At 38.3% G+C, this 22,542-nt stretch overlaps 1 protein-coding gene and 1 long non-coding RNA gene across 2 annotated transcripts; one reads left to right on the plus strand and one right to left on the minus strand.

Moving 5' to 3' along the window:
* Positions 1–321: 321 nt before the first annotated feature.
* On the minus strand, positions 322–13,047 carry creb1a (cAMP responsive element binding protein 1a). The gene is made up of 6 exons (XM_073866346.1): positions 13,036–13,047; positions 10,612–10,712; positions 8,367–8,506; positions 780–935; positions 528–634; positions 322–400 (listed from the first exon to the last, which is right to left on the minus strand). The coding sequence occupies exons 1-4, from the start codon at positions 13,045–13,047 to the stop codon at positions 892–894; spliced, it is 297 nt and encodes a 98-aa protein (XP_073722447.1). The 3' UTR covers positions 322–400; positions 528–634; positions 780–891.
* Positions 13,048–14,748: 1,701 nt separating this feature from the next.
* On the plus strand, positions 14,749–17,490 carry LOC141353355 (uncharacterized). The gene is made up of 3 exons (XR_012360425.1): positions 14,749–15,277; positions 17,260–17,288; positions 17,392–17,490. It is a non-coding gene; the product is annotated as an uncharacterized lncRNA (long non-coding RNA).
* The last annotated feature ends 5,052 nt before the right edge of the window (positions 17,491–22,542 follow it).

Genomic DNA, 22,542 nt, shown 5'->3' on the forward strand with positions numbered 1-22,542 from the left:
GTGCCCCGGAGATAACCCCGGTCATAAACATGTCAACGCTATGTGACTGTTCCGGTTAAAAGTTCAACGCTTCGTGGGCTGTCCGGTCAAAAGTTCATCCCTCCCCCAGGAGGTCAAAGGTTAGTCCCACCCTCGCAGGTTAAAAGGTTAACCCCTCCCTCGAAGGTCAAAGGTTAGCTCCTCCCTCAGAGGTCAAATGTTAGCCCCTCCCCTAAGGTCAAAAGGTTAGCCCCCTCCCCTAAGGTCAAAAGGTTAGCCCCTCCCCTAAGGTCAAAGGTCGCCATCAATCATTTTGACAGTGTGTGGCCCATATTTACTACTGACGCCCTTCACAGTCTCTCTCAATCCACTGAAATTTACTCTCACGGTTAGGGGGTGTACTTTTCTCTTCTTGCTTTTTCTTGCACGAGAGAAAATCAACATTACATGTAAACACAACAGCAGTGGGTTTTCTCCCATTTTTACTTACTGTATGAGAATCCCATTCATTTGCAAAATGAGCATGTTTTATAACTTAAGGTACTCACTTTCATTTGATCCAAAAGCAGGTCTGCATGGAACATAGCATCCTCTGCTGCACCAGTGTCCTGCTCAGCCATCTTAATTGTACAACTAAATTGCTGACGTTAAAAGTCTATTGAAAAATTAAGTGAGTTTAGACATTTAGTGAGTGACCAAATAACACCACAAAATATTAATATTTAATATATTAATACTGCAAATGACAATAGCTCTTACATAATTACATTGTTGTACATTTTGTTGTCAACGCGTCTTACCTGCTTGATGAATTCCGAAGAGGATAAAGTGAGTTGTCTTCTTCGGTCTTTATTTGGCGATTCGCATCGATTTGGTGCAGTACTGCCACGTACTGTGAGGAGGAAGTCGTGGTCATAAGCAGGTCATTAACAGGCATTTTCCCAGAATTTCAACAGCTGAAAAAAACAGTATTAATCCTGTGAAGAGTTATTTAGCGTTTTTCCCTTCTTCAAATTAAAGTTTAGCAAATTACGGTGACGTCACGTGACGTCTTATATTCGGGTATTTTTTTTCTTTCGGTAGTGTAGACAAATTAATGCTTTTTACCGTGTAAATAATAATATTTTTTACATTTCAAATAATTAAATCAAAATTGCTAAGTGATCGTCAGTACAACAGAATGCCATTTTGGTTTAATGAAAATTTAAATATTATGGATCTTACAGCGATTGCGTGTGGAATAGGTCAACATCCGGGTATTTCGCCACTGGAACGCGTTAACGCAAACGTGTAAGATTCACGTCTCTCAAACGTGTAAGATTCACGTCTGAAGGTGTTAAACTGTGACATCTACACGTTTTACAACGTGGACCAACGTGAGTATTTCACGTCTGGTCACACTTGCTGTTTTGACTCCCGTAATCATTGAGCTAAACAATTTTCATAAAGAGGATGTTAAAAAAATCTTTAAGATGTTCGATCTTTACAAAATAAATTAATGCTCAGCCCACAAAAAAGCCGATCAAATGATTTGTGTACAAAACAAAAAAATCGACACTTTTTGGAAATACTTTTGTAAAGGAATTTAATACCTAAGAATCATAAATTAGCATTTGTCTTACAAAAAAAATGTAATCATTATTGTGCTTTGTTTGCAGAAGTCATGTACCGCACATTGTCAAACCTGAAGAAGTGTATCTTCCTGCAATCTGGGTAAAGAAGGTGTAACTTCTAATACACATTATTTAAAAACATAAGAGTCATGTTCATTATTTATCTTTGTGTAATTTGATTTAAATTACAATATTGAATGTATTGAATTTGTTACATTTTGTATGAGGTAATTTCTTGTATGGGTTAATTTGCCTAATATTAGTATTAGATATAAAAGCACAAGTGTTTTGGCTTAAAAGTGACAGCATGTTTTAAAAATGTTTCAGGTACTGGGGCTTGGATTGTTTGAAGTAGTAAAGAATAATGGCAAATAATGAAGCAGGCAATAAAAAATACTTGACCAAGAAGTTTTGGAGCTTAACATTTTTGTAGTTTGTAATTGCTTTTTTATTTAAGTTGGTAATTTGAAAATCTTTCTGGAAGTCTGAAATCTTCCAACATATTTTTTTCACATCTCGATTTGAATGTTAAAAATCTTAGTTCTTGGATTTGTGATGTTTTGTAATATGTGTTTTTGCCCTACTTATGCATTTTATGTAAATATATTTTTAACTGGATTTGTATTTGTATGCTCTTATTCTGCAGGCTCCAGACCTGGAGATTGAAGTTCCTAAAGGTTGATGTTTATCAAGCTTGTGACCTTATCGCATGGTGTTATTTTTTTACATTTATATATCTAATACACATTTGCACATCTGTAAACATAAATTTAATATTTTGTGGGCTATTTTTTATTTTATTTAACCAGTTGTTGTATATTGAAATCTATTACATTTTATGCACTCCAAATGTAAATGTTTTGTTTTAATTGCATCTTTATTGTTTAAAACAATTTAATTAATGTGGGTTTTTGTTAGCTTTTATGTTATTCTTGTATTTTTTGGCTATTTATTTGTTTTTGTTTTTTATTATCCTTCTGTTAATTTGCCAGATTTTGACCTTCTATTTGTTTTTCCTGTAATCTCACTTCAATTATTTTCTTTGTTTCTCAATGATACATTTTTGTCACAGTCCCAATTTGTTCCTGCTTGTTTCTCCACTGTCAGGTGAGGATAATAACAAACACAGTTCAGGTGAGAGAGTGAAAAGGATTATGGGAAATAAAGTCCAAATGGATGATGAACGGGGAACCGTTCATCATCCATTTGGACTTCATTTCCCATAATCCTTTTCACTCTCTCTGTGTTTGTTATTATCCTCACCTGACAGTCATCCCCCTCATCACTCCATTGTCTAAATACCCTGCTTTTCCCTTTGTCTAGGTCAGTTCTTGTTTATAGTGATGTGTTGTGTGTTTTGCTATTTACCAGTTTCCATGTTCCTTGTTTTATATTAATTAAAGATTATCATTTTGGATTCATCATGATCTCCATCTCATCCTTTATCCTCCACCACACCAACCGTATCAATTTCACAGTATAATTATATGTTGTTTGAGTTATGGCTATGTTCTGGGGGTTCTGGATAAGTTGTGGGTGAGTCTCAAATGTTCTGGGAACTTTACTAGGCAATGTCCTTAACACCAGCGGGGTCGTTCTGGGAACATAAAATTTCTACATAAAATATGGTTCCCTTAACATTTCCAGAACGTCCTGAATGTTCCGTGAAGGTCTGCCAAATAACGTCCTTCAACCTTTTAAAGAACTCCACATCACGTCAGTCTTGGAACGTTCTGGGAACTTTACTGGGAAACGTCCTTAACACCACTGGGGTCGTTCTAAGAACATTATGGGAACGTAAAGTGTACATAAAATATGGTTCCCTTAACATTTCCAGAACGTCCTGAATGTTCCGTGGAGGTCTGCCAAATAACGTCCTCCAACCCTTTAGGGAACTCCACAACACGTCCGTCTCATAACGTTCTGGGCAACGTCCTTAACACCAGCGGGGTCGTTCTAAGAACATTATGGGAACGTAAAGTGTACATAAAATCTGGTCCCCTCAACATTTCCAGAACGTCCTGAATGTTCCGTGGAGGTCTGCCAAATAACGTCCTCCAACCCTTTAGGGAACTTCACAACACGTCCGTCTCATAACGTTCTGGGAACTTTACTGGGCAACGTCCTTAACACCAGCGGGGTCGTTCTAAGAACATTATGGGAACGTAAAGTGTACATAAACTATAGTCCCCTCAACATTTCCAGAACGTCCTGAATGTTCCGTGGAGGTCTGCCAAATAACGTCCTCCAACCCTTTAGGGAACTCCACAACACGTCCGTCTCATAACGTTCTGGGCAACGTCCTTAACACCAGCGGGGTCGTTCTAAGAACATTATGGGAACGTAAAGTGTACATAAAATCTGGTCCCCTCAACATTTCCAGAACGTCCTGAATGTTCCGTGGAGGTCTGCCAAATAACGTCCTCCAACCCTTTAGGGAACTCCACAACACGTCCGTCTCATAACGTTCTGGGAACTTTACTGGGCAACGTCCTTAACACCAGCGGGGTCATTCTAAGAACATTATGGGAAGGTAAAGTGTACATAAACTATGGTCCCCTTAACATTTCCAGAACGTCCTGAATGTTCCGTGGAGGTCTGCCAAATAACGTCCTCCAACCCTTTAGGGAACTCCACAACACGTCCGTCTCATAACGTTCTGGGAACTTTACTGGGCAATGTCCTTAACACCAGCGGGGTCGTTCTAAGAACATTATGGGAACGTAAAGTGTACATAAAATATGGTCCCCTTAACATTTCCAGAACGTCCTGAATGTTCCGTGGAGGTCTGCCAAATAACGTCCTCCAACCCTTTAGGGAACTCCACAACACGTCCGTCTTATAACGTTCTGGGAACTTTACTGGGCAACGTCCTTAACACCAGCGGGGTCGTTCTGAGAACGTTATGGGAACGTAAAATTTCTAGGGGGGCTGCGCTTTCTCCCACGAAGACAGGTCTTTAAATCATGCTTTAAACTGTAATGTATACCTTAAGCTTTCTTCTATCTAATGCATGCATCAATCTCTCTACTCTTAATAAACTAGTAAATACAAAACCATATATGTGGCACTTTGTTAAACATGCAATTTTAGAGCTGTCATGCATATACTCCCAACTCAATGATTAAAATACTTTACATCAAAGCAACCCTAGGTGTATTAAGTAACATAAAGAGTTTAACATAGTAAAAGGAGTATTAAATAATAAACCACACGTTTATATTGCTCAGAAGAAATACAAATAAAATTAGGTGTATTATTTGGCTTATAAAGGTTGGATAATTTGCATCTTACACAACAATCCACTCAGTTTATCAGACGGGACCAAATTGGTCGCACTTTCGAGCCCTGCTACACTACTGTTACGAAGTAAAAGGCTTGCCAATCTTAGCCATTTTGTGAAGCCAAGTCAATCTCCATTTGTCTTTTACACCTTTATCGATCTCTGATACATTGGAACCTTCCTGCATTATAAGTATGTCCATGCTAGCTACGAGCATAGTGATATGGAGCATAGTGATCACAGAATGCTTACAGTGAAGAGAAGAATGTGCTTTCGCTCAACTCCAGGCTTTGATCACATCCCATGTAGTAAGTTTAATACACGTCTTTATGACAAGTGAATTTAAGAATTTTAAAATCTGTCATAGTGACGTTGAACTTTAACCCCCTGGGGTCCAAAAACGCGGGGCCGCGTTTTGACGTGTTTTTTCCTTATCATGGCAGAATCAACTTAACTCATTCACCGCCAGCCTTTTTGAGAAAAGTTGCCCACCTGCATTTTTGTGATTTTAACAAAATTTTCACAAAATTCCTTGCAGGAAAAATCATTTACTATAAATATATAAACATACAAATTATATTAAATTAAAGAACACACCCTCTGCTTTCAAACAAACAATAAACAAACAAACAAACAAACAAAATGGGGAAAAAACGTTTCATTATATATTTACTTTTTCTACTTAATTTAACCACTGAAATATGGATATTTCTCTTCAAAAATACAACATTTTGAGCAAAAAGCTTAAAAAATTGCGTTTTTGAGATCAGACTCAGAATGACTATCAAACATAAAGGCAGTTAAAATAAAACATAAACTCTTTTTAACTTCCGTTTTTGATAAATTCGATTTGTGGTATTACACGTTCACTTTGAAATTCGTCCAAAAAGGCATATTTATTAATTAAATATGAACTCATAAATGACGAGATAACTCGTCAATGGCGGGGAATGAGTTAAAATACTCCATCATTAATAATCATACACTTACGTGTTTGACATCATTTGAAACGGTAAAGGGTCTTCTTTAATATGTGTTCATTCACAATAACAACAGATCTTTGTGTTTTTGTCAAATAAAGAAAATAAACAGGGTGTGCATCCAGACATTTCTGTCTCTGCCAGCTGTCTCTCAAAACACGTTAAAAAAATCAATTGAAACTTTTAAACAAGCTAAATATAATCGAAAACAAATATTGCCTGTTTATGTAATCTGCATTGAAGTAAAGAGAGTACCGTTTTTCCTGGCTGACTTTATTATCTTTAATTTGGCCACGCCCACAGCTGTTGACATGGTAATGAAGACACGAGCTGTTCAACCATAACAAGCAAAGCGTAAAGTTTGATCAGATTTAAAGACTTTACCGCATGTTTGGACTATAAACTTTATACACACACGTGAGGAATATCTTCATTTAACGTTATGTCTGGACATTGAGGAAGAGAAGCGTTTATCTTTAATGTTACCTAAGAAGATCAATGGAGAACGCTCTGGAGCTGGATTAGAAGTAAGTAACGTCAACAGTTAATTTATACCATTTATATTTGTTATCATGTAACTTAATAGGCTATGCTCAAAAAAACTTTCTCATTGTTTACAAACGGACGCGATCTCACGTAATGGCGGATTTCACTGTTGCATGCTGTAACAGTGTTAAACTCAGTTATTCACTTATATCCTTCATGGAAACTTTCAGTAAGCCTGAACTGCTGTATCTTTTAAGTGTGTGCTGTAATATGATTCCATGTTTACATGCTTATTTACAAACTGCCTCATTATGCAGCTCATTATGCAGCTCATTATGCGAGCCTTTGTTTGCTTGCTGTCAATCAATCCTTCTCGCATACGGCCCCTCTAAACAAAAAGTGTCTTACAATTTCTAAATCAATACATTGTTTTATGTGAATAAGTAGGCAGGGTGATTGTCACATCATTTTAAAGAAAAAACTCTAGACTACTAGATTCTGTTTAGGAAAGTATTGTTAAAACATGTTTAGTATGGGTTTTGTGGACTTATATTAGTGACTTAAAATTTTTGCTTTTTTAAAAACCACGCATAAACATTTTTCTCTCAAAAATACAAACATGTACATACATGTAGCTCATATAATATTTTAGCCCAGTTTGTGCTGAACGCGGTGGTATGAGACACTTGCCATTATTATGTTTTAAAGCAACTGAAAAAAGACCAAATGTAAGAGCATGTCAGAACCTCTGAGAGTGTCCCAAAATGGTCGGACCCCAGAGGGTTAATTCATGGATATATCTTTAAATTTTAGGAAACGAAATTGGCAAATAGTCTGGAAATTTTTCTCCCTATTCAATTTTCTTTATTCCAGACAAATCCAGACTTGGAAAAAATCAAATTCCATACTTTTCCAAAACACGTAGGAACCCTAAGTTAAGAATATTTGTGTCGCTTTCGGATTACTTTATTATTATTCTAAAATGAAGAAACTAGTTGCAATATTGTAGGTGTGTTAAAACTTTTGACTAGCAGGGTTTACCGCAGAAAATTTGTTAGTTAAGGTGGTAGGGTTGGATGGGTGGGCGGGGCCGAGGGCGTGGCAATCAAAGGGGTATGCGTCGTGATGAAAATGAAAATATTTTAATAAAATAAATAAATAAAATATTTATTTTTAAAACACTCAAATAAAACTTAATTTTAAGAAACTATGACAAAAAATGAACACATACTAGATTATTAATGAATTCAATGTTTTTACCTCTAATGGGAATAGCTGCATGATGAAGTGAAACTAAAGGGTTAATAAACACAAACTAAAGCAGATGTTGTAGAACGTCTGGCGAACGATGATAAATAGCGCAAAAATTGTAAAAACTGATTATTTCCCACTATTAATTACATTATCTTATAGGAGTGTAACTACTGTAGCATGTAAATAATGCACATAAATAAAGTGAGCAAGAGCGCTCAACAATTATATCTAATCAACAAGCACGTGAAACCAGGTTGCAGGTTGCTAGCAGGTTGCTCAAACAAAAAAATCACCAGCTGACTTATTTTTTTCCAAGACTATAGACTAATACAATAACAGGCTGGCTTAAATAACCCCAAAACATAAGTCCACTTACAGTTCTCACTGACACGCGTTTATCAACTGGCTATCCTCCAGACATGACGGACCACGTCATGTCTCATTTCGGCCTTGTGGTGTGCGTGCACCTTCGTGGTGTGAAGCGCGACCGCGCTATTCTCCAAGATGTTTTATCAACTGGCTACTCCAGACAGTGACGGTCCGGACCACGTCTTTCTCATTTCGGCCGCGTGGCGCACGTCCCCGCTCGCGGTGTGATGCACGTACGCACTATTCTCCGAGATGCACTTGACGGCCTTGTGCAGCGAATTTTTTTATTTTTTGGATGACCTAGTTAAGGCGGAAGGGTTTCCAAGCTTAGGCGGGCCGCCTTAACTGAAATATGCTGCGGGAAACCCTGACTAGTAGTGTATTTGGAGAAAGGCAACTTACTGTACTGTCCACTACTTGTTTGGTAGATTGGTGTTGGCACTGTAACAGTTGTTATGGCTGGGGTCGAATCCTCCTCTGATTTTTCCTCTTCTATCTGTGGGACTGCTGAAGCATCTGATGAAAGGTCATTCAGGATCTTTCTGCATTCCAAAACATTAAATCAAATGTAAGCATCTAAAGGTGAACCAAATAATTAAAGGTGCAATGATATATTGGCCAATTATCGGACGATAAAAGTAATTTATCGGCTATTGACAGATCAAAAAACAACCGATAGTCATGGCCAATATATCCTGTCAATCAAAAGGGAACAGGGAAATGCAATGAATTTGAGCTCTGTGTATAGAAAATGTAAAGAAACATCTCTAGTTTAATGTTCAATATTAGGGGTGTCACGATTCTCCAAATCCTCATTTCGATTACATTTTCTATTCTAAGCCCATTTTTCAATTCTCGATTTTTACTTTTTTTTGAAGGAAAAAAAGCTATGCTATGCCATTATTATTTATTTATTTATTATTATTATAGTTTCACATTAACATGCACATTGCATGCTTTTCCTTGCATAGGGGTTTGTGGGGTTCACTTTACACAAGAAACATTGTAGAGAGAGGATTCCTTCTTGCATACACATGGACTTAATGCGCGCGTCTTGGACTCCTAGCATCTGATGGCGTGACACCATCGACAATCCCATTTTTTTTTTTTTGAAGTTCGAGGTTGTGACTTCATTTCGGTGACACCCTTATTCAATATTAATAGTCATTTTTGCGAATGAATAATATTCAGAATTTTTTTTCTTCAGAAATAAGTTAATGCAAGTTAAAATAACCACCAAACTATTGGTATTAACAGATCAGTGAAAAAATTTTATACACTCCCTGAAAAAAGTCAAAACCTCTGAAAACATGCCTAAGATTCACCCTGAGACTAAAGTTTTGATTATCAAGAGGCTGAAGACCAGATCCACTGCGGATTTGGCAGACACCTTCAATGTGTCTTAGAATCAAGAACAGAGGATAAAAAATATTTGAAGAGACTGGAGACGTTTTTCACAAGCCCAGGTCAGGCAGACCCCACAAGACAACTGCTCGAGGGGACTGTTTATTAGCTTGAAAATCTAAGGTTAGCCAATTTTCCATTGCAGCAGAGCTCCACAAGACCTGGTCACCTGAAGTGCCTGTGTCAACAAGAACAGTTTGTCGGATTTTGTCTCGAAATGGACTTCATGGTCGAATCGGTACCCAGAAGCCAGATCTAAACAAAAGACAATTGAAAAACCGTTTGGCATTTGCCAAGGCCCACAGCCTGCTAAAAGGATGGACACTGGAAAGAAGAAGGTGGATTTTTCAGATGAATCTTCTGTTGAATTACACCACAGTCACCTCAAATATTGCAGGAGACCTACTGGAGCCTGCATGGATCCGAGATTCACCCAGAAAACAGTGAAGTTTGGTGGCGGAAAAATCATGGTCTGTTACATCCAGTATGGGAGTGTGCAAGAGATCTGCAGGGTGGAACATCAATAGTCTAAAATACCAAGAAATCTTAGCTACCTCTTATATTCCCAACCATAAAAGAGGCCAAATTCTGCAGCGGGATGGTGCTCCATCGCATACTTCCATCACCACATCACGGTTTCTCAAGGCGAAGAAGATCAAGATGCTCCAGGATTGGCCAGCCCAGTCACCAGACATGAACATCATTAAGCATATGTGGGCTAGGATGAAAGAGGAAGTATGGAAGACGAAACCAAAGAACATTGATGAACTCTGGGAGGCATGCAAAAGATGCTTTCTTTGCTATTCCTGATGACTTCATCAATACATTGTATGAATCCTTGCCAAACCGCATGGATGCAGTCCTTCAAGCTCATGGAAGTCATACAAGATATTCAATTTGGATCTCACAGCACCACTACTTAATATGCTGAAATATTTTTTTTGTATTTGAAGTAAATTTGTTCAATTTCCGTATAGGCGACAAAACTTTTGTCTTGATTAAATGATAAATCTTTTTTTAAGTGAAACCAATTTATTTCAGTGCATTAAACATCATTTGGGAGGGTTTTAGCTTTTCATATTAGCTATTTCTAACACCAATTGATTAATTAAAAGTCAGGTGTTACTACAAAGTAGATAAGTGACAAGACTTTTGTCAGGGAGTGTATTGTTGCATATCTACAAATAATGCATATAAGAGGAAAAAACAAATATCATTTGAATCTAGAAATACATTTAGGTACCTGTATGAGGGCCGTCTAGACAGGAGCTCTCTCCTTTTTTGGGAATCTATCACACTGTCTACTGACTCTTGAGAATCATCACTTTCAGCAATGGTAGAAATCTAATACAAGATAAATCAGGTACACAAAAAGCAAAATAAAGGGAACAGCAAAAAAAGGCTTTCATGGGGCAATATTTTCACACAAAAAATCACATTTCAAACATACAAGTCTTCTATATTAGCAGCCCACAGTAGAGATATGAATCTTCACTGGGTGCTCAATTCCCTTGGGATTATTATGTTATCAATTCGATCCAATATCTCGGTGCACCGTGATGCATCATGATACGTTGCATCTTGTTTTTAAAATCACTGCACATTGCCACATTTATATCAATGAATGCCAGAAGTCTGATACAGTATATGAACTAGAAACTTAAAGGGGTCTTTGTAGAACTGTGTTCTAGATCTTTCTTTTTTCCTTCTACCTTTCCTTAGGTTTTCTGCTTTGCTGAGGGATGCCAATCCAGGGTTTCCCAACGCACTTTGCAGTTCGGGTGGCTCACCAAAGCTTGGAAACCCTACTGCCTTAACTAGGTTGTCAAAATAAATCAATAAATTCTCTGCACAAAAGGCTGTCAAGTGCATCTCGGAGAATAGCATGGACGCTATCTATCATTGTTCAACAGACGTTCTACAACATCTGCTTCAGTTTGTGTTTATTAAACCTTAAGTTTCACTTAGTCACGCAGCAATTCCCGTTAGAGGTATCTCTTAAAAACATTTAATTCATTAATAATCTGGTATGTGTTAATTTTCTGTCATAGTTTTTTCAAAATTAAGTTTTATTTGAGTGTTTTAAATAAAAATATTTTCATTTTCATCATGATGCATACGACCCGCTTTTGATTGCATAAACCAGCTTAACTAACAAATTTTCTTCTGAAAACCCTGCAATCAGTTTTTGATGTCAGCTTGAAGCACTTCAATACCTTCCTCCAAGGCTTTCTTCCACTGCTTACGAAGTTGCCTACTCTGTTGAATGAGGTGCTTTATCTCTTGTTGTATCACTTTTTTTGGCCTTTCCCTTCTTGTATACGAAAGCGTTCTGCTCCATACGGCCAGTAGATCAGAGGTGTGCCGACTTTTACCATTACCGGAACTGGGTCTGTTTGTCTCATTGTCCTCGGGGTCGCGACAGGGAGAGAAAAACAAAATCATATTAGTGTAAGGGCCGTTCACATGTAATGCAAGTGTCAAACAGTGTTATGGTTTAAATCAGCTTAGTTCCAGACAGGCTAACTATTGCGGTATAATTATGTTATCCACAGTTGAGGATTTAGCAAATTGGGGGCCCAATGCGAAGGTATATATGGGGTCACCTTCTGATCTTTAAGAGAAAATGAAACCTGTCGACCCGTTTGACTAAGGCTTGAAGCCCCACTGTCGTTGTTAATGCAGGTTCAGTGGCAAACGGGTCTATATTGCATACTATTCACAAGACCACGAGAAAACGCCAACATCGCAACCTGACCATACGTGCCAACCAGTTTGACTAAGGCTGGAGGCCCCACTGTCGTCGTTAATGCAGGTTCAGTGGCAAACGGGTCTGTATGGCATACTATTCACAAGACACATGAAAGCACCAAAATCGCAACCCGACCATAAGTGCCAGCCCGTTTGACTAAGGCCGGAAGCCCCACTGTCGTCGTTAATGCAGGTTCAGTGGCAAACGGGTCTGTATGGCATACTATTCACAAGATACAAGAAAGCGTCAAAATCGCAACCCGACCATACGTGCCAACCCATTTGACTAAGAATACAATTACTATCACAATACAATCCACCACGTAAACTGCGATCACAAAATTCTGGTAACTTAATTATCCCTAGAATATCAAAAGTGTCTAAAGGTGGTAGATCCTTTTCCTACTTAGCCCCTAAGCTCTAGTGATGGAAATTTTCGTTCATTTAGGTGACTCGTTCATTTTCAGTTCATTCACCAAAATGATTCGTTCAGACTCGTTCACTTTTCATTCAGTGACCATTTCTTAATTTTACATAAATACGCCAATAGGTGGCGAAGATGTGTCATTATGTGTTATAGGACAATGAAAGACTTTTTGCAAAAACTCATTAGTTTTTAATAAAGCTCAAATTGTGAAATACTAAGCATAATTTTATTAAGCTATAGAATACATTAAGACACACGTACATTTATAGTACATCTAATCTGGATTTGTTGTAAATAAAGACTCCCGTGCATGCCTCCTCTGGTTCAGTCAGTCATCAGATCCTCGTTCACGAATCATATAATTTCGGTCATGTCGTTCAAGACTTCGTTCAGACGCAGATGACTGATTTAAGTTCAGTGATAGGGTGGATTAAATAGATATATAAAACTATATTAAACAGAAATACCACATTTTTCAACAGTAATTACCTTGATTATCATTTGTATTAAGGCAAATAGCCCGCCTAAACATGGTTACTATAACTTTACTAAAATAAAACCACATGATTCTTTCACAATTTGTTTACGTTGCACTCGCTTTCTATACGATCTCTCTCATTCATTAGGTTGTAACTTGTATCAGTCATTCAGTTTGTTTAAGAACGCGATCTCTCTCTCTCTCGTTTGTTCAGACTCAAAACAGCGGCTCGGTCAGTGAAGGGCGTATTCATTCAGTACGTTGAGCCAATCATATGCTCGGCCACAGCTTATACTCGATTGCCATTGGCTCGTAGTTTTGTCACTCTTTGAAGGCGGAAAGAAAGCCGCGCTTCATTTGTCCGTGCTCCTCAAGAAGGGAGGGAATTTTCAGTGAACGAGAAATTTGAGTCAATGGATGGCGTGAACGAGAACGATTCGTTCACCTAAAAGATTCGTTCAAAAAGAACGATTCGTTCACGAACGTAACATCACTACTAAGCTCTGAAATGATTTAATAATGTTCGAGTATCAGACACAGTCGATCAATTTAAAGCTAAACTTAAGACATTCTTCTTTAACAAAGCATTCACATAAAATGTCCAGTAAATGTAATTATCCTGCAATAGTTATTTTGACTAGAACAAAGCATTACATACCTCATATGGGTAATATGCTATTGCCGCAATAGGTAGCCTGTCTGGAACTGAGGGAATATTAAACCACAATACTGTATGACACTTGCATTACATGCGAATGGCCCCTACGCTAATAGCATTCTGTTTTTCAATTCCTGTCTCGTCTTTGACTCCGAGGACAATGAGACAAACAGACCCAGTTCCTGTTGCTGTGAAGGTCATCACACCACTGATCCACTGATGCCCAGCCAATGCAAGTCCACCACCGACTGAACCAGTTTAATCTGCTTACACAGATAGCAAAAAATATCCGCATGGCTTCTTTTTGGCGCCAGCCCCAAGCTGTCGGCTATAGGTGCGCCCCGCTGGCTGAGATGAAACGTTTGCCACCGAATACGTCACTCCCATTTCTTGCGATTTGCAGAGACTGCTTAATTTTCTCTGGCGGTTGCCTCCGTCAAATGGACCGCGGCAGGCTGGCGGCAAGCCGCTTTGAAATCTTCTCAAAATCGACCATTGGCCATATGAGTTAGAGTGTTAATTATGAGGTGCCCCTAGGGACTTTTTTTCAGAATTACCATGCATATACATGTACTTTTCCTCTCACATACACATATGAAACCAAATTCATTCACATACTGTAATGAAATGCTTACACACATACAAGTGAAATGCTTTTACAAACACAACTGAAACGCTCTCACACATACAACTGAAACGCTCTCACACACACAACTGAAATGCTCTCACACATACAACTGAAACGCTCTCACACACACAACTGAAACGCTCTCACACACACAACTGAAACGCTCTCACACACACAACTGAAAAGCTCTCTCACACACAACTGAAAAGCATTTCAGTATGTTGTGTGAAAGCATTTTAGTATGTTGTGTAAAAGCATTTCAGTATGTTGTGTAAAAGCATTTCAGTATGTTGTGTGAAAGCATTTCAGTATGTTGTGTGAAAGCATTTCAGTATGTTGTGTGAAAGCATTTTAGTATGTTGTGTAAAAGCACTTCAGTATGTTGTGTGAAAGCATTTCAGTATGTTGTGTGAAAGCATTTCAGTATGTTGTGTGAAAGCATTTCAGTATGTTGTGTAAAAGCATTTCAGTATGTTGTGTAAAAGCATTTCAGTATGTTGTGTAAAAGCATTTCAGTATGTTGTGTAAAAGCATTTCAGTATGTTGTGTAAAAGCATTTCAGTATGTTGTGTAAAAGCATTTCAGTATATTGTGCGAAAGCATTTCAGTATGTTGTGTGAAAGCATTTCAGTTGAAACGGAAGCTGGTTGAAGTCTCCAGTCCAGTTGGTGGCAGTAGTGCACCTCAAGAGACCGAGTGTGGGCGAGAGAGAACGAGTGTGCGGGTAAAGGATCAAATAAACATACTGAACCATTTTAACTTGTACGGTAGCATTAAGTTGAGGTATCCTGCAGTTTTTAAATATGCCTAAAAACTTTTATTATCAATTATAAACTATTGTATGGAGTCAAGGGATTGGGGGTGTATACAACTCGCCTGCGTGTGTTGCGTCATCAGCTTGAATGGCAGACGCAGACTGAGGTGGAGCTGAATCAGACAAGAGACATGCGGCTGGATCAAAGTTACGGTATGCTTAAATTATTGTTTTTTTTTAATTCGCCAGCATTAAAATGGCGTTTAGTTAACTAAATGAACACGTTTACTCAAATTAAAGAAGTTAGAGACTAATCAATGCGGTGATTTTATTAGCAGTACACTTGCTGCCAGTGGCGGATGCAGAACGTGACATATGGGTGGGCATGGATTTAGTCCGGGTGGGCCTGAATCTATGGGTGTCACTTTTGAATAAGAAACTATAACAAGTCTATAAAATTCGTCAAAACTTTAGAACACTAATTTAAACAGCATACACACACACCCGAACTGCACGTCACATTTTTGACATTATTGATACTTTAAATTGTAATGCAACGTGACATTTATTAAGCCTTTTTGGTAAAAAAATATTGGGCTCTCATAGCCTACAAAAAAGAACCTGCACACAGTGACAGGAAATATAAATGAACCCAAAAAAACCTTATACTTTTTTAAATAACCTATTAAAGTGTTTAAATAAATACGGCTACTAAATGCTTAAAATGAAGCTTCTAACATCATATTCTCTTCATGCAAATCACTAAAAATATATTTTCGTTCTCACATATTTAAGTTAACTTACTAAATAAAGAAAGAAAAAGGGAATTGCTAGAATAATGTTAGACTCTGGGGTTAAACGAAATGACAAATAAATAAACATTTAATATTATTTTTTGATGAGCACAAGAGCAAGCCTACTCGTGAAGAGCGGAGCCGAGGAGCGCGCATATCAGACGTGAACGAAAGGAATAATGGATTTAATGCTTTCACTTCATTTCCTGACAGTTTCACTTGTTAGTGAGGATAGTAATGGCTAACAAGATGACGCCGAATTACATACAACATAATTACCTAACTAAATCTGAGAGAATGCAAACACATTACAATATTTTTTCCTCCGCCCGACGGCCAAGGCGCATCATTTTTTTTAGCCCGACAGGAATTCGCCATAGCCCGTAATGGACGTCGGGCAAGCGATTTTGCGAGGTTTGTTTTGTAGAAAGACTTTCTTTAAAGTAAATTTCGTTTTGTATAAATTGTATCTTAATATTAATCAATGTTTGATCAAACAATTGCCTCGATTTAATAAATAAGAAGCAAACCAAGAACGTCTGTGGTGTGGATTGAAGTGAACCCACTATATTTCCGCAGCCTACGTCTTTCTGCTTTAATGCATTTCTTAAATGAATGTGTCAATTACACAGTAGGCTTATAGGTTGTTATGATAGGCTATTTGTTGCTTAAAAGCAATAGGCTATATTGTATAAAGTGTAGCAATAAACGTGGCGTGACTTATAGTGCTGCTATATCGCTATATCAAACAACATCACTATGATCAGATGTTTTTTTTCTATTTTTTACCCCGCTGTCATATTTGTTGTGTGTTTATGTTATTGAGAGGAAAGCGCGCAGCACATATTTATAACGTGTTGTTATTCAAAATGGCTGAAAGCTGCTCGGGAATATTTCATTATAACGCAACATTCAACTGCTTTAATAGTTTTTAAATAGTTATCAGGCTTACTTATAATTTTACTGTTTTTAACATAACATGCAATAGATAAATTACACCACATAAAGTAGTATACACGTCTAACTATACAGAGTAGTATTTTTTACATTTCTGATTGGGCGGGCCAGCTGTCAATCTGGGCGGGCCCAGGCCCACCCAGGCCCGCCCATAGCTCCGCGCCTGCTTGCTGCATACAAGATAAGTAGAAATAATACTTCTGTACTTTTACTAGGATAAAGCCATGTTTTGATTAGAATTTGTATTACTGTAGTTTCATTACAAAAATCATGGTTAAACTGTAGGGCCATGGTAAATTCGTGGTTACTGCGGTTTTTAAAATACCATAGCTAAACTGCTTTAGTGTTTTATGGGTCGTGGCACATCATTATGAGTCCTTTGTTATTGTCACATTAGTTTGTGTTTCTGAGTTTGTAACCGCATGTTTACTCTGTCTCTCACAGGCAGAGGACACACTTTGCATGGCTTGATGGTAAGTGCCTTAGTACTGTAGGAAAGATTGCTTATGCTAACTTGTGTAACCTTTTCATGAACATATAAAATATCTAATAATTCTGTTGTTGTGTGTGTTCCAGGTGTTGTGAACTGGAAGAAATAAAACATTCAAGGCTCCTCCGACAACAATTATCCTCTTTGAAAGTTTTACGTTCGTTGAATTAAAGTTTATTTGACTCCATTTTCATTGTTTTTATTTCATATATTATTTATAATTGTAAAGCAAATTCTTACAACTTGATAGGAAAGCATATGATTTACTAAAAATTTCAGATAACTTTATTATGAAAATCCTTTTTGGTTTACAAGAAAGAGAAATACCAATCTAATGCAATTGAAATTTTCAAACATGTGAAGTTATGTTCTCATAATGATTAATGTTTGACATCAAGGTAACGATCACTTCAGCCTTCCACTAATATCAGTTTAAAAGGAAAGATTTGATATCGTTAATCATACATCAAGAAGAAAACAGAAGACATAACTAGTGAAACGACCTTACAGTGCAGTGTGCCAGTGAGGTAGGGTGGCGGGTCACTGCAAATTGCCTGTATCCAGTGGTGGGACAGTGTCCGGATGGGGAATAACCACTTTAACATTTCTGCTTCATTCATAGGGTGCCAAATAATACAAAATTACAGAAAATACAATCTGGCAGAATATCTTTACATCATTAGAGATTAATCTTTACCAAATACAGACTCAGAGAAAATAATCTGGCAATAAAGGCAGACACAGACAAACATAGCCAAAATAAGAACGTTCATTATGACAGTGGTGAGGTCAAGAGTCACACAATTTCTCATTCACTGTGGTAAATCTAAAGATCCTATAGTAAAACACTTTACAAAAAACGCTCAAAGTGGAGTTTCACAGCTTTTCAGAATCAGACCAAATAAAGATGTTCCTGGAGGAACATAGACATCCATTAGCTGCTGCTAAATTTATTTAAACAGTTTCAATAATAAACTACAGCCCTGATCTGTACAGCACTTTTATTTTACCTTTCACGTGTCTCTGTTTAAAATGTACATTTATTTACTTCGAATGTTTATATCTTAAATTCTGTTTTCTATAATAAATATTCTCTGATTCAGATGTATTTAGTACTTCTTCACCTTATTGAAATTCCACCTTTGTGTTTGTTACTATTGCGTTTAATGTATATGCTTGGCAGTATTGTAACTGCACACAGTCATGCCAATAAAGTACATTTAAATTGAAAATAATACCAAACATGATATAACTATTTGTTGAGAAACAAAAGTTGTATTAGTAATATCAGAAGTGCTTTTCCAGGAGAGTTTGTCCCTAGTATGTATCCGGTTGTTAAGTCTGACAGCACAACTTCTGGGTCCAAACGCTCCCATCAGATACCTTAAATAAATAACATACAATAATAATTTACACTTACAGTGCAGTGTAAAACTACCGAAAATCGCAATCCTAACCTTTATCTCCATACTGAAATCCCTGATGACCGGAAATAATTAATCGTCTATGAATTGTTAAAGTATTGTTGTCTGTGACGTTGTGAGCTTAGAGAATGTGTCTGCAAGTTAATAAAATATATCTTAAATGTGTGATATGAATAAATGGCTGTTTAAATAATATCCTCTATTGAATGAGTGGAGGCTTGAACCCGGAAACAAAATTCCTTACGTCATGACTTAACAACCGGATACAGTACTCTTCCCCAGGTAAGCTTTAATATGAAGCTTAATAAGATGCTGGAAAAGGAGAGAATATCCAGAAACTGAAAGATTTTTCTGAAAAACAGTTGAGAGTTTATTGGCTCTTTCTAATTTTCTCATTAGATCAAACATATCACAGAACATAAGAACAGTTCTTGATCATCTCAATAACAAAACAAAAGGTTTTAAACTAAAGAACATTGTCCTTTGGTATAAACTTTTAAAGAGAATAATCTGTGTCATATAAGCCTTGGATGTTTAATTTCTTCCAGTTCACAACACCTGGAACACACACAACAACAGAATTATTAGATATTTTATATGTTCATGAAAAGGTTACACAAGTTAGCATAAGCAATCTTTCCTACAGTACTAAAACACCATCAAGCCATGTAAAGTGTGTCCTCTGCCTGTGAGAGACAGAGTAAACATGCGGTTACAAACTCAGAAACACAAACTAATGTGACAATAACAAAGGACTCATAATGATGTGCCACCATGACACACTAAAGCAGTTTAACTATGGTATTTTAAAAACCGCAGTAACCACGAATTTACCACTGCGGTAAAGTTGGTTTGATATTCAGACATTCGGACTTCCGGGGTCAATAACTTTCTTAGTAGACATGGCAGAAGTTTAATCTTAGCAATTTCTAATTACCAAGTGTCTTGCCTATAACCTACATTTTTCACAATCGCTTAAAATATCCTAGTATCGTTGTAATGTCCTACCTTGTTGCGAATGTCTGTTGAATATCCAACTGGGTGCTGAGAGAAGCCTAGGGACTGTCTACAAAGTGATATTTTTCTTCATTAAGTGCGACCACTTAATGATTGAAGCCGTTTTAATTACCTATATAGACCTATCAGAAACTATCAGCTTGATTTGCTATGTCTGCTAATGATGTTTAATGACATTTTTAGCAAGAACATTTACATTACAATGATATGTCGAATGCCTAGAGAATGGAAGATATAAAAATGTAGAAGAGTAGTTATTTGTAAGCAGTCCAGACGGAAAGTCAAGTGTTACCTCAAGAACAAAGATAATCTCTGCATTTTACAACTCTTTATATGTTTCTGTTTGTCTCAAAATAAAGAGGCACTGTGTTGGTTTTCTTAATCATATGTTTCTGTTCAATAGGTTTGAAAGAAGAAGCCTGATTACCCTGAAATTTTCACTGGACCCTCAAGAAAATACTTCAGGCCACATTTTGATGTTTTATTAAGTTCTAAATTTGTCACGGCTGGAACACGAGGAGGACAAAGGAAAACCCAAACGCAGACTAAAATAATGAATACTTTAATACATACAAACAGACGGAACCAAAACACCCACGAGGGGGTAAAACATAACAATAAACAGACACGAGAACTAACTGACTAACATTAACACTTGGAACACTAACTACATAGACTTTACAAGAGATCTGGAACAGAGAGTAAACACAGGGATCTGGAAAGGGAACAGAGAATAATACCAACGCACGGAGGACAGGACAGAAGGGTATTAAATAGGGAGTTCTAATAACAGACACCTGGAGCTAAATCAGACATAAGGGAGCGGGAAACAATTCACGAACCCTGAGAGAAACGTGGACCGCGGAAGGGCATGTCACACAACTCTCTCAGGGCAAACACGTACTGTCACAACCTAATCTCTCAAACTCGGATAAGACAAGAAATAGAGAGATCAGGTCATGACAGTACCCTCCCCCCAAGGGCGGATACTAGACGCCCTCAGGAGGAGACACTAAACACAGGACCTAAAGTGAGACAAAAACCAAGAAAACAATGAAACCAAAATCAATGGTAAACAAGACAACATAACAACAGGGTTGGGATGAGCTAACAAAAATAAAATACATGGAAGAGGAGGGGGAGTAACGGCAAAGTTTGAATAATGAGAGTCAGTTTGTGTCCTTACAGTTTTATGAGTTCTTTTGGTGGTGGTGGTGACAGATGGGGAAGTCCGGAGGGAGGGACAAGAGTTCACCACAACGGGAGGGGACTGACGAGGGAACACCGGGGACACAGGAGGTACAGGGAACTCAGAAACAGGAAGCACAGGGGGCACAGGGGGCACAGGAGACGAAGACTGAACCGGGCAACACAGTTCCGATCTGCCGGAAAGGACGGATTGTTCCACGTCCATCGGATGCGCCGGCGACTCTGGACGCGCCGGCGACTCTGGACGTGCCGGCGACTCTGGACGCGCCGGCGACTCTGGACGCGCCGGCGACTCTGGACGCGCCGGCGACTCTGGACGCGCCGGCGACTCTGGACACTTGGGGGAAGTCGATGGTACAGGCTGCGCGGGAGAGGTGTTCTTCCTCCTCGTCTTCCGTCTGGGACGAGGAGCGGAAAGCGCCGGAGGAGTGGGAGACAGCACGGCCGGACCACCCAACTCCGAAGATGAGCCACCCGACGCCGAGTCCCAGGAGGCATGTCTTTCACGTTTCCCCCTGAGACTGTCGGGTGGACAGGAAACCGGTGGCAGAGGCGAGAATGGCCTGTCTGAAGAAAATACTCCCACTCGCCGACGCTCCGGGATGGTTGCCAGAGGGACTGAAAAAGAGGTCCTTCCTCCCTGGAATGCCCCTCTGGCCGTGGCACCTCTCCACGCGTTGCTTCCCCCGCGTCGAACCAGTCTAGTCCCTCTAAACGCGGCGTAGTCAATGTTGGGGTTCAGCTCCATAGTCCGCTGGGTTAGTTTTGGCGTTGGTATTCTGTCACGGCTGGAACACGAGGAGGACAAAGGAAAACCCAAACGCAGACTAAAATAATGAATACTTTAATACATACAAACAGACGGAACCAAAACACCCACGAGGGGGTAAAACATAACAATAAACAGACACGAGAACTAACTGACTAACATTAACACTTGGAACACTAACTACATAGACTTTACAAGAGATCTGGAACAGAGAGTAAACACAGGGATCTGGAAAGGGAACAGAGAATAATACCAACGCACGGAGGACAGGACAGAAGGGTATTAAATAGGGAGTACTAATAACAGACACCTGGAGCTAAATCAGACATAAGGGAGCGGGAAACAATTCACGAACCCTGAGAGAAACGTGGACCGCGGAAGGGCATGTCACACAACTCTCTCAGGGCAGACACGTACTGTCACAACCTAATCTCTCAAACTTGGATCAGACAAGAAATAGAGAGATCAGGTCATGACAAAATTTGCGGTTGTGAGTGTGGTAAAGAGCAGTTATATTATTAAAGCATGTAACGGTGTTCTCAATAAATGAACTTATGAATTTACTGTTTATGATTTTTGGGTGTATTTGTTTTATTACTTGTATTTCTAAAAAAAAAGAAATTGTCACAGTTTCATAATTTTTGTGCATGTATTGATTTTTAACATTTTGCAAAACAGTCCCCGTCCATGGTACTGAACATCATGTTGTTCACACTTAAAATTGTAGACAAGCAAAACGTGTGGCATCAACCTGTATGTTTATTTGAAGTGAATGATACCCAAACTAGTTTTCAACATGTTTAAGATCTGTAGTTGAG

This window comes from Misgurnus anguillicaudatus, chromosome 3 (genome assembly GCF_027580225.2).
Source record: "Misgurnus anguillicaudatus chromosome 3, ASM2758022v2, whole genome shotgun sequence".
NCBI classification, from domain to species: Eukaryota; Metazoa; Chordata; class Actinopteri; order Cypriniformes; family Cobitidae; genus Misgurnus; species Misgurnus anguillicaudatus.

Bases quoted from the DNA above. Each gene is read 5' to 3' on its own strand.
- creb1a (XM_073866346.1), bottom strand. The intron at 8,507-10,611 runs GTACCTAAATGT...TTTGGAATGCAG, and splicing joins TCTAGACGGCCCTCATACAG to AAAGATCCTGAATGACCTTT. The intron at 936-8,366 runs GTAAGTTGCCTT...TGTTTTTTTCAG, and splicing joins AACAAGTAGTGGACAGTACA to CTGTTGAAATTCTGGGAAAA.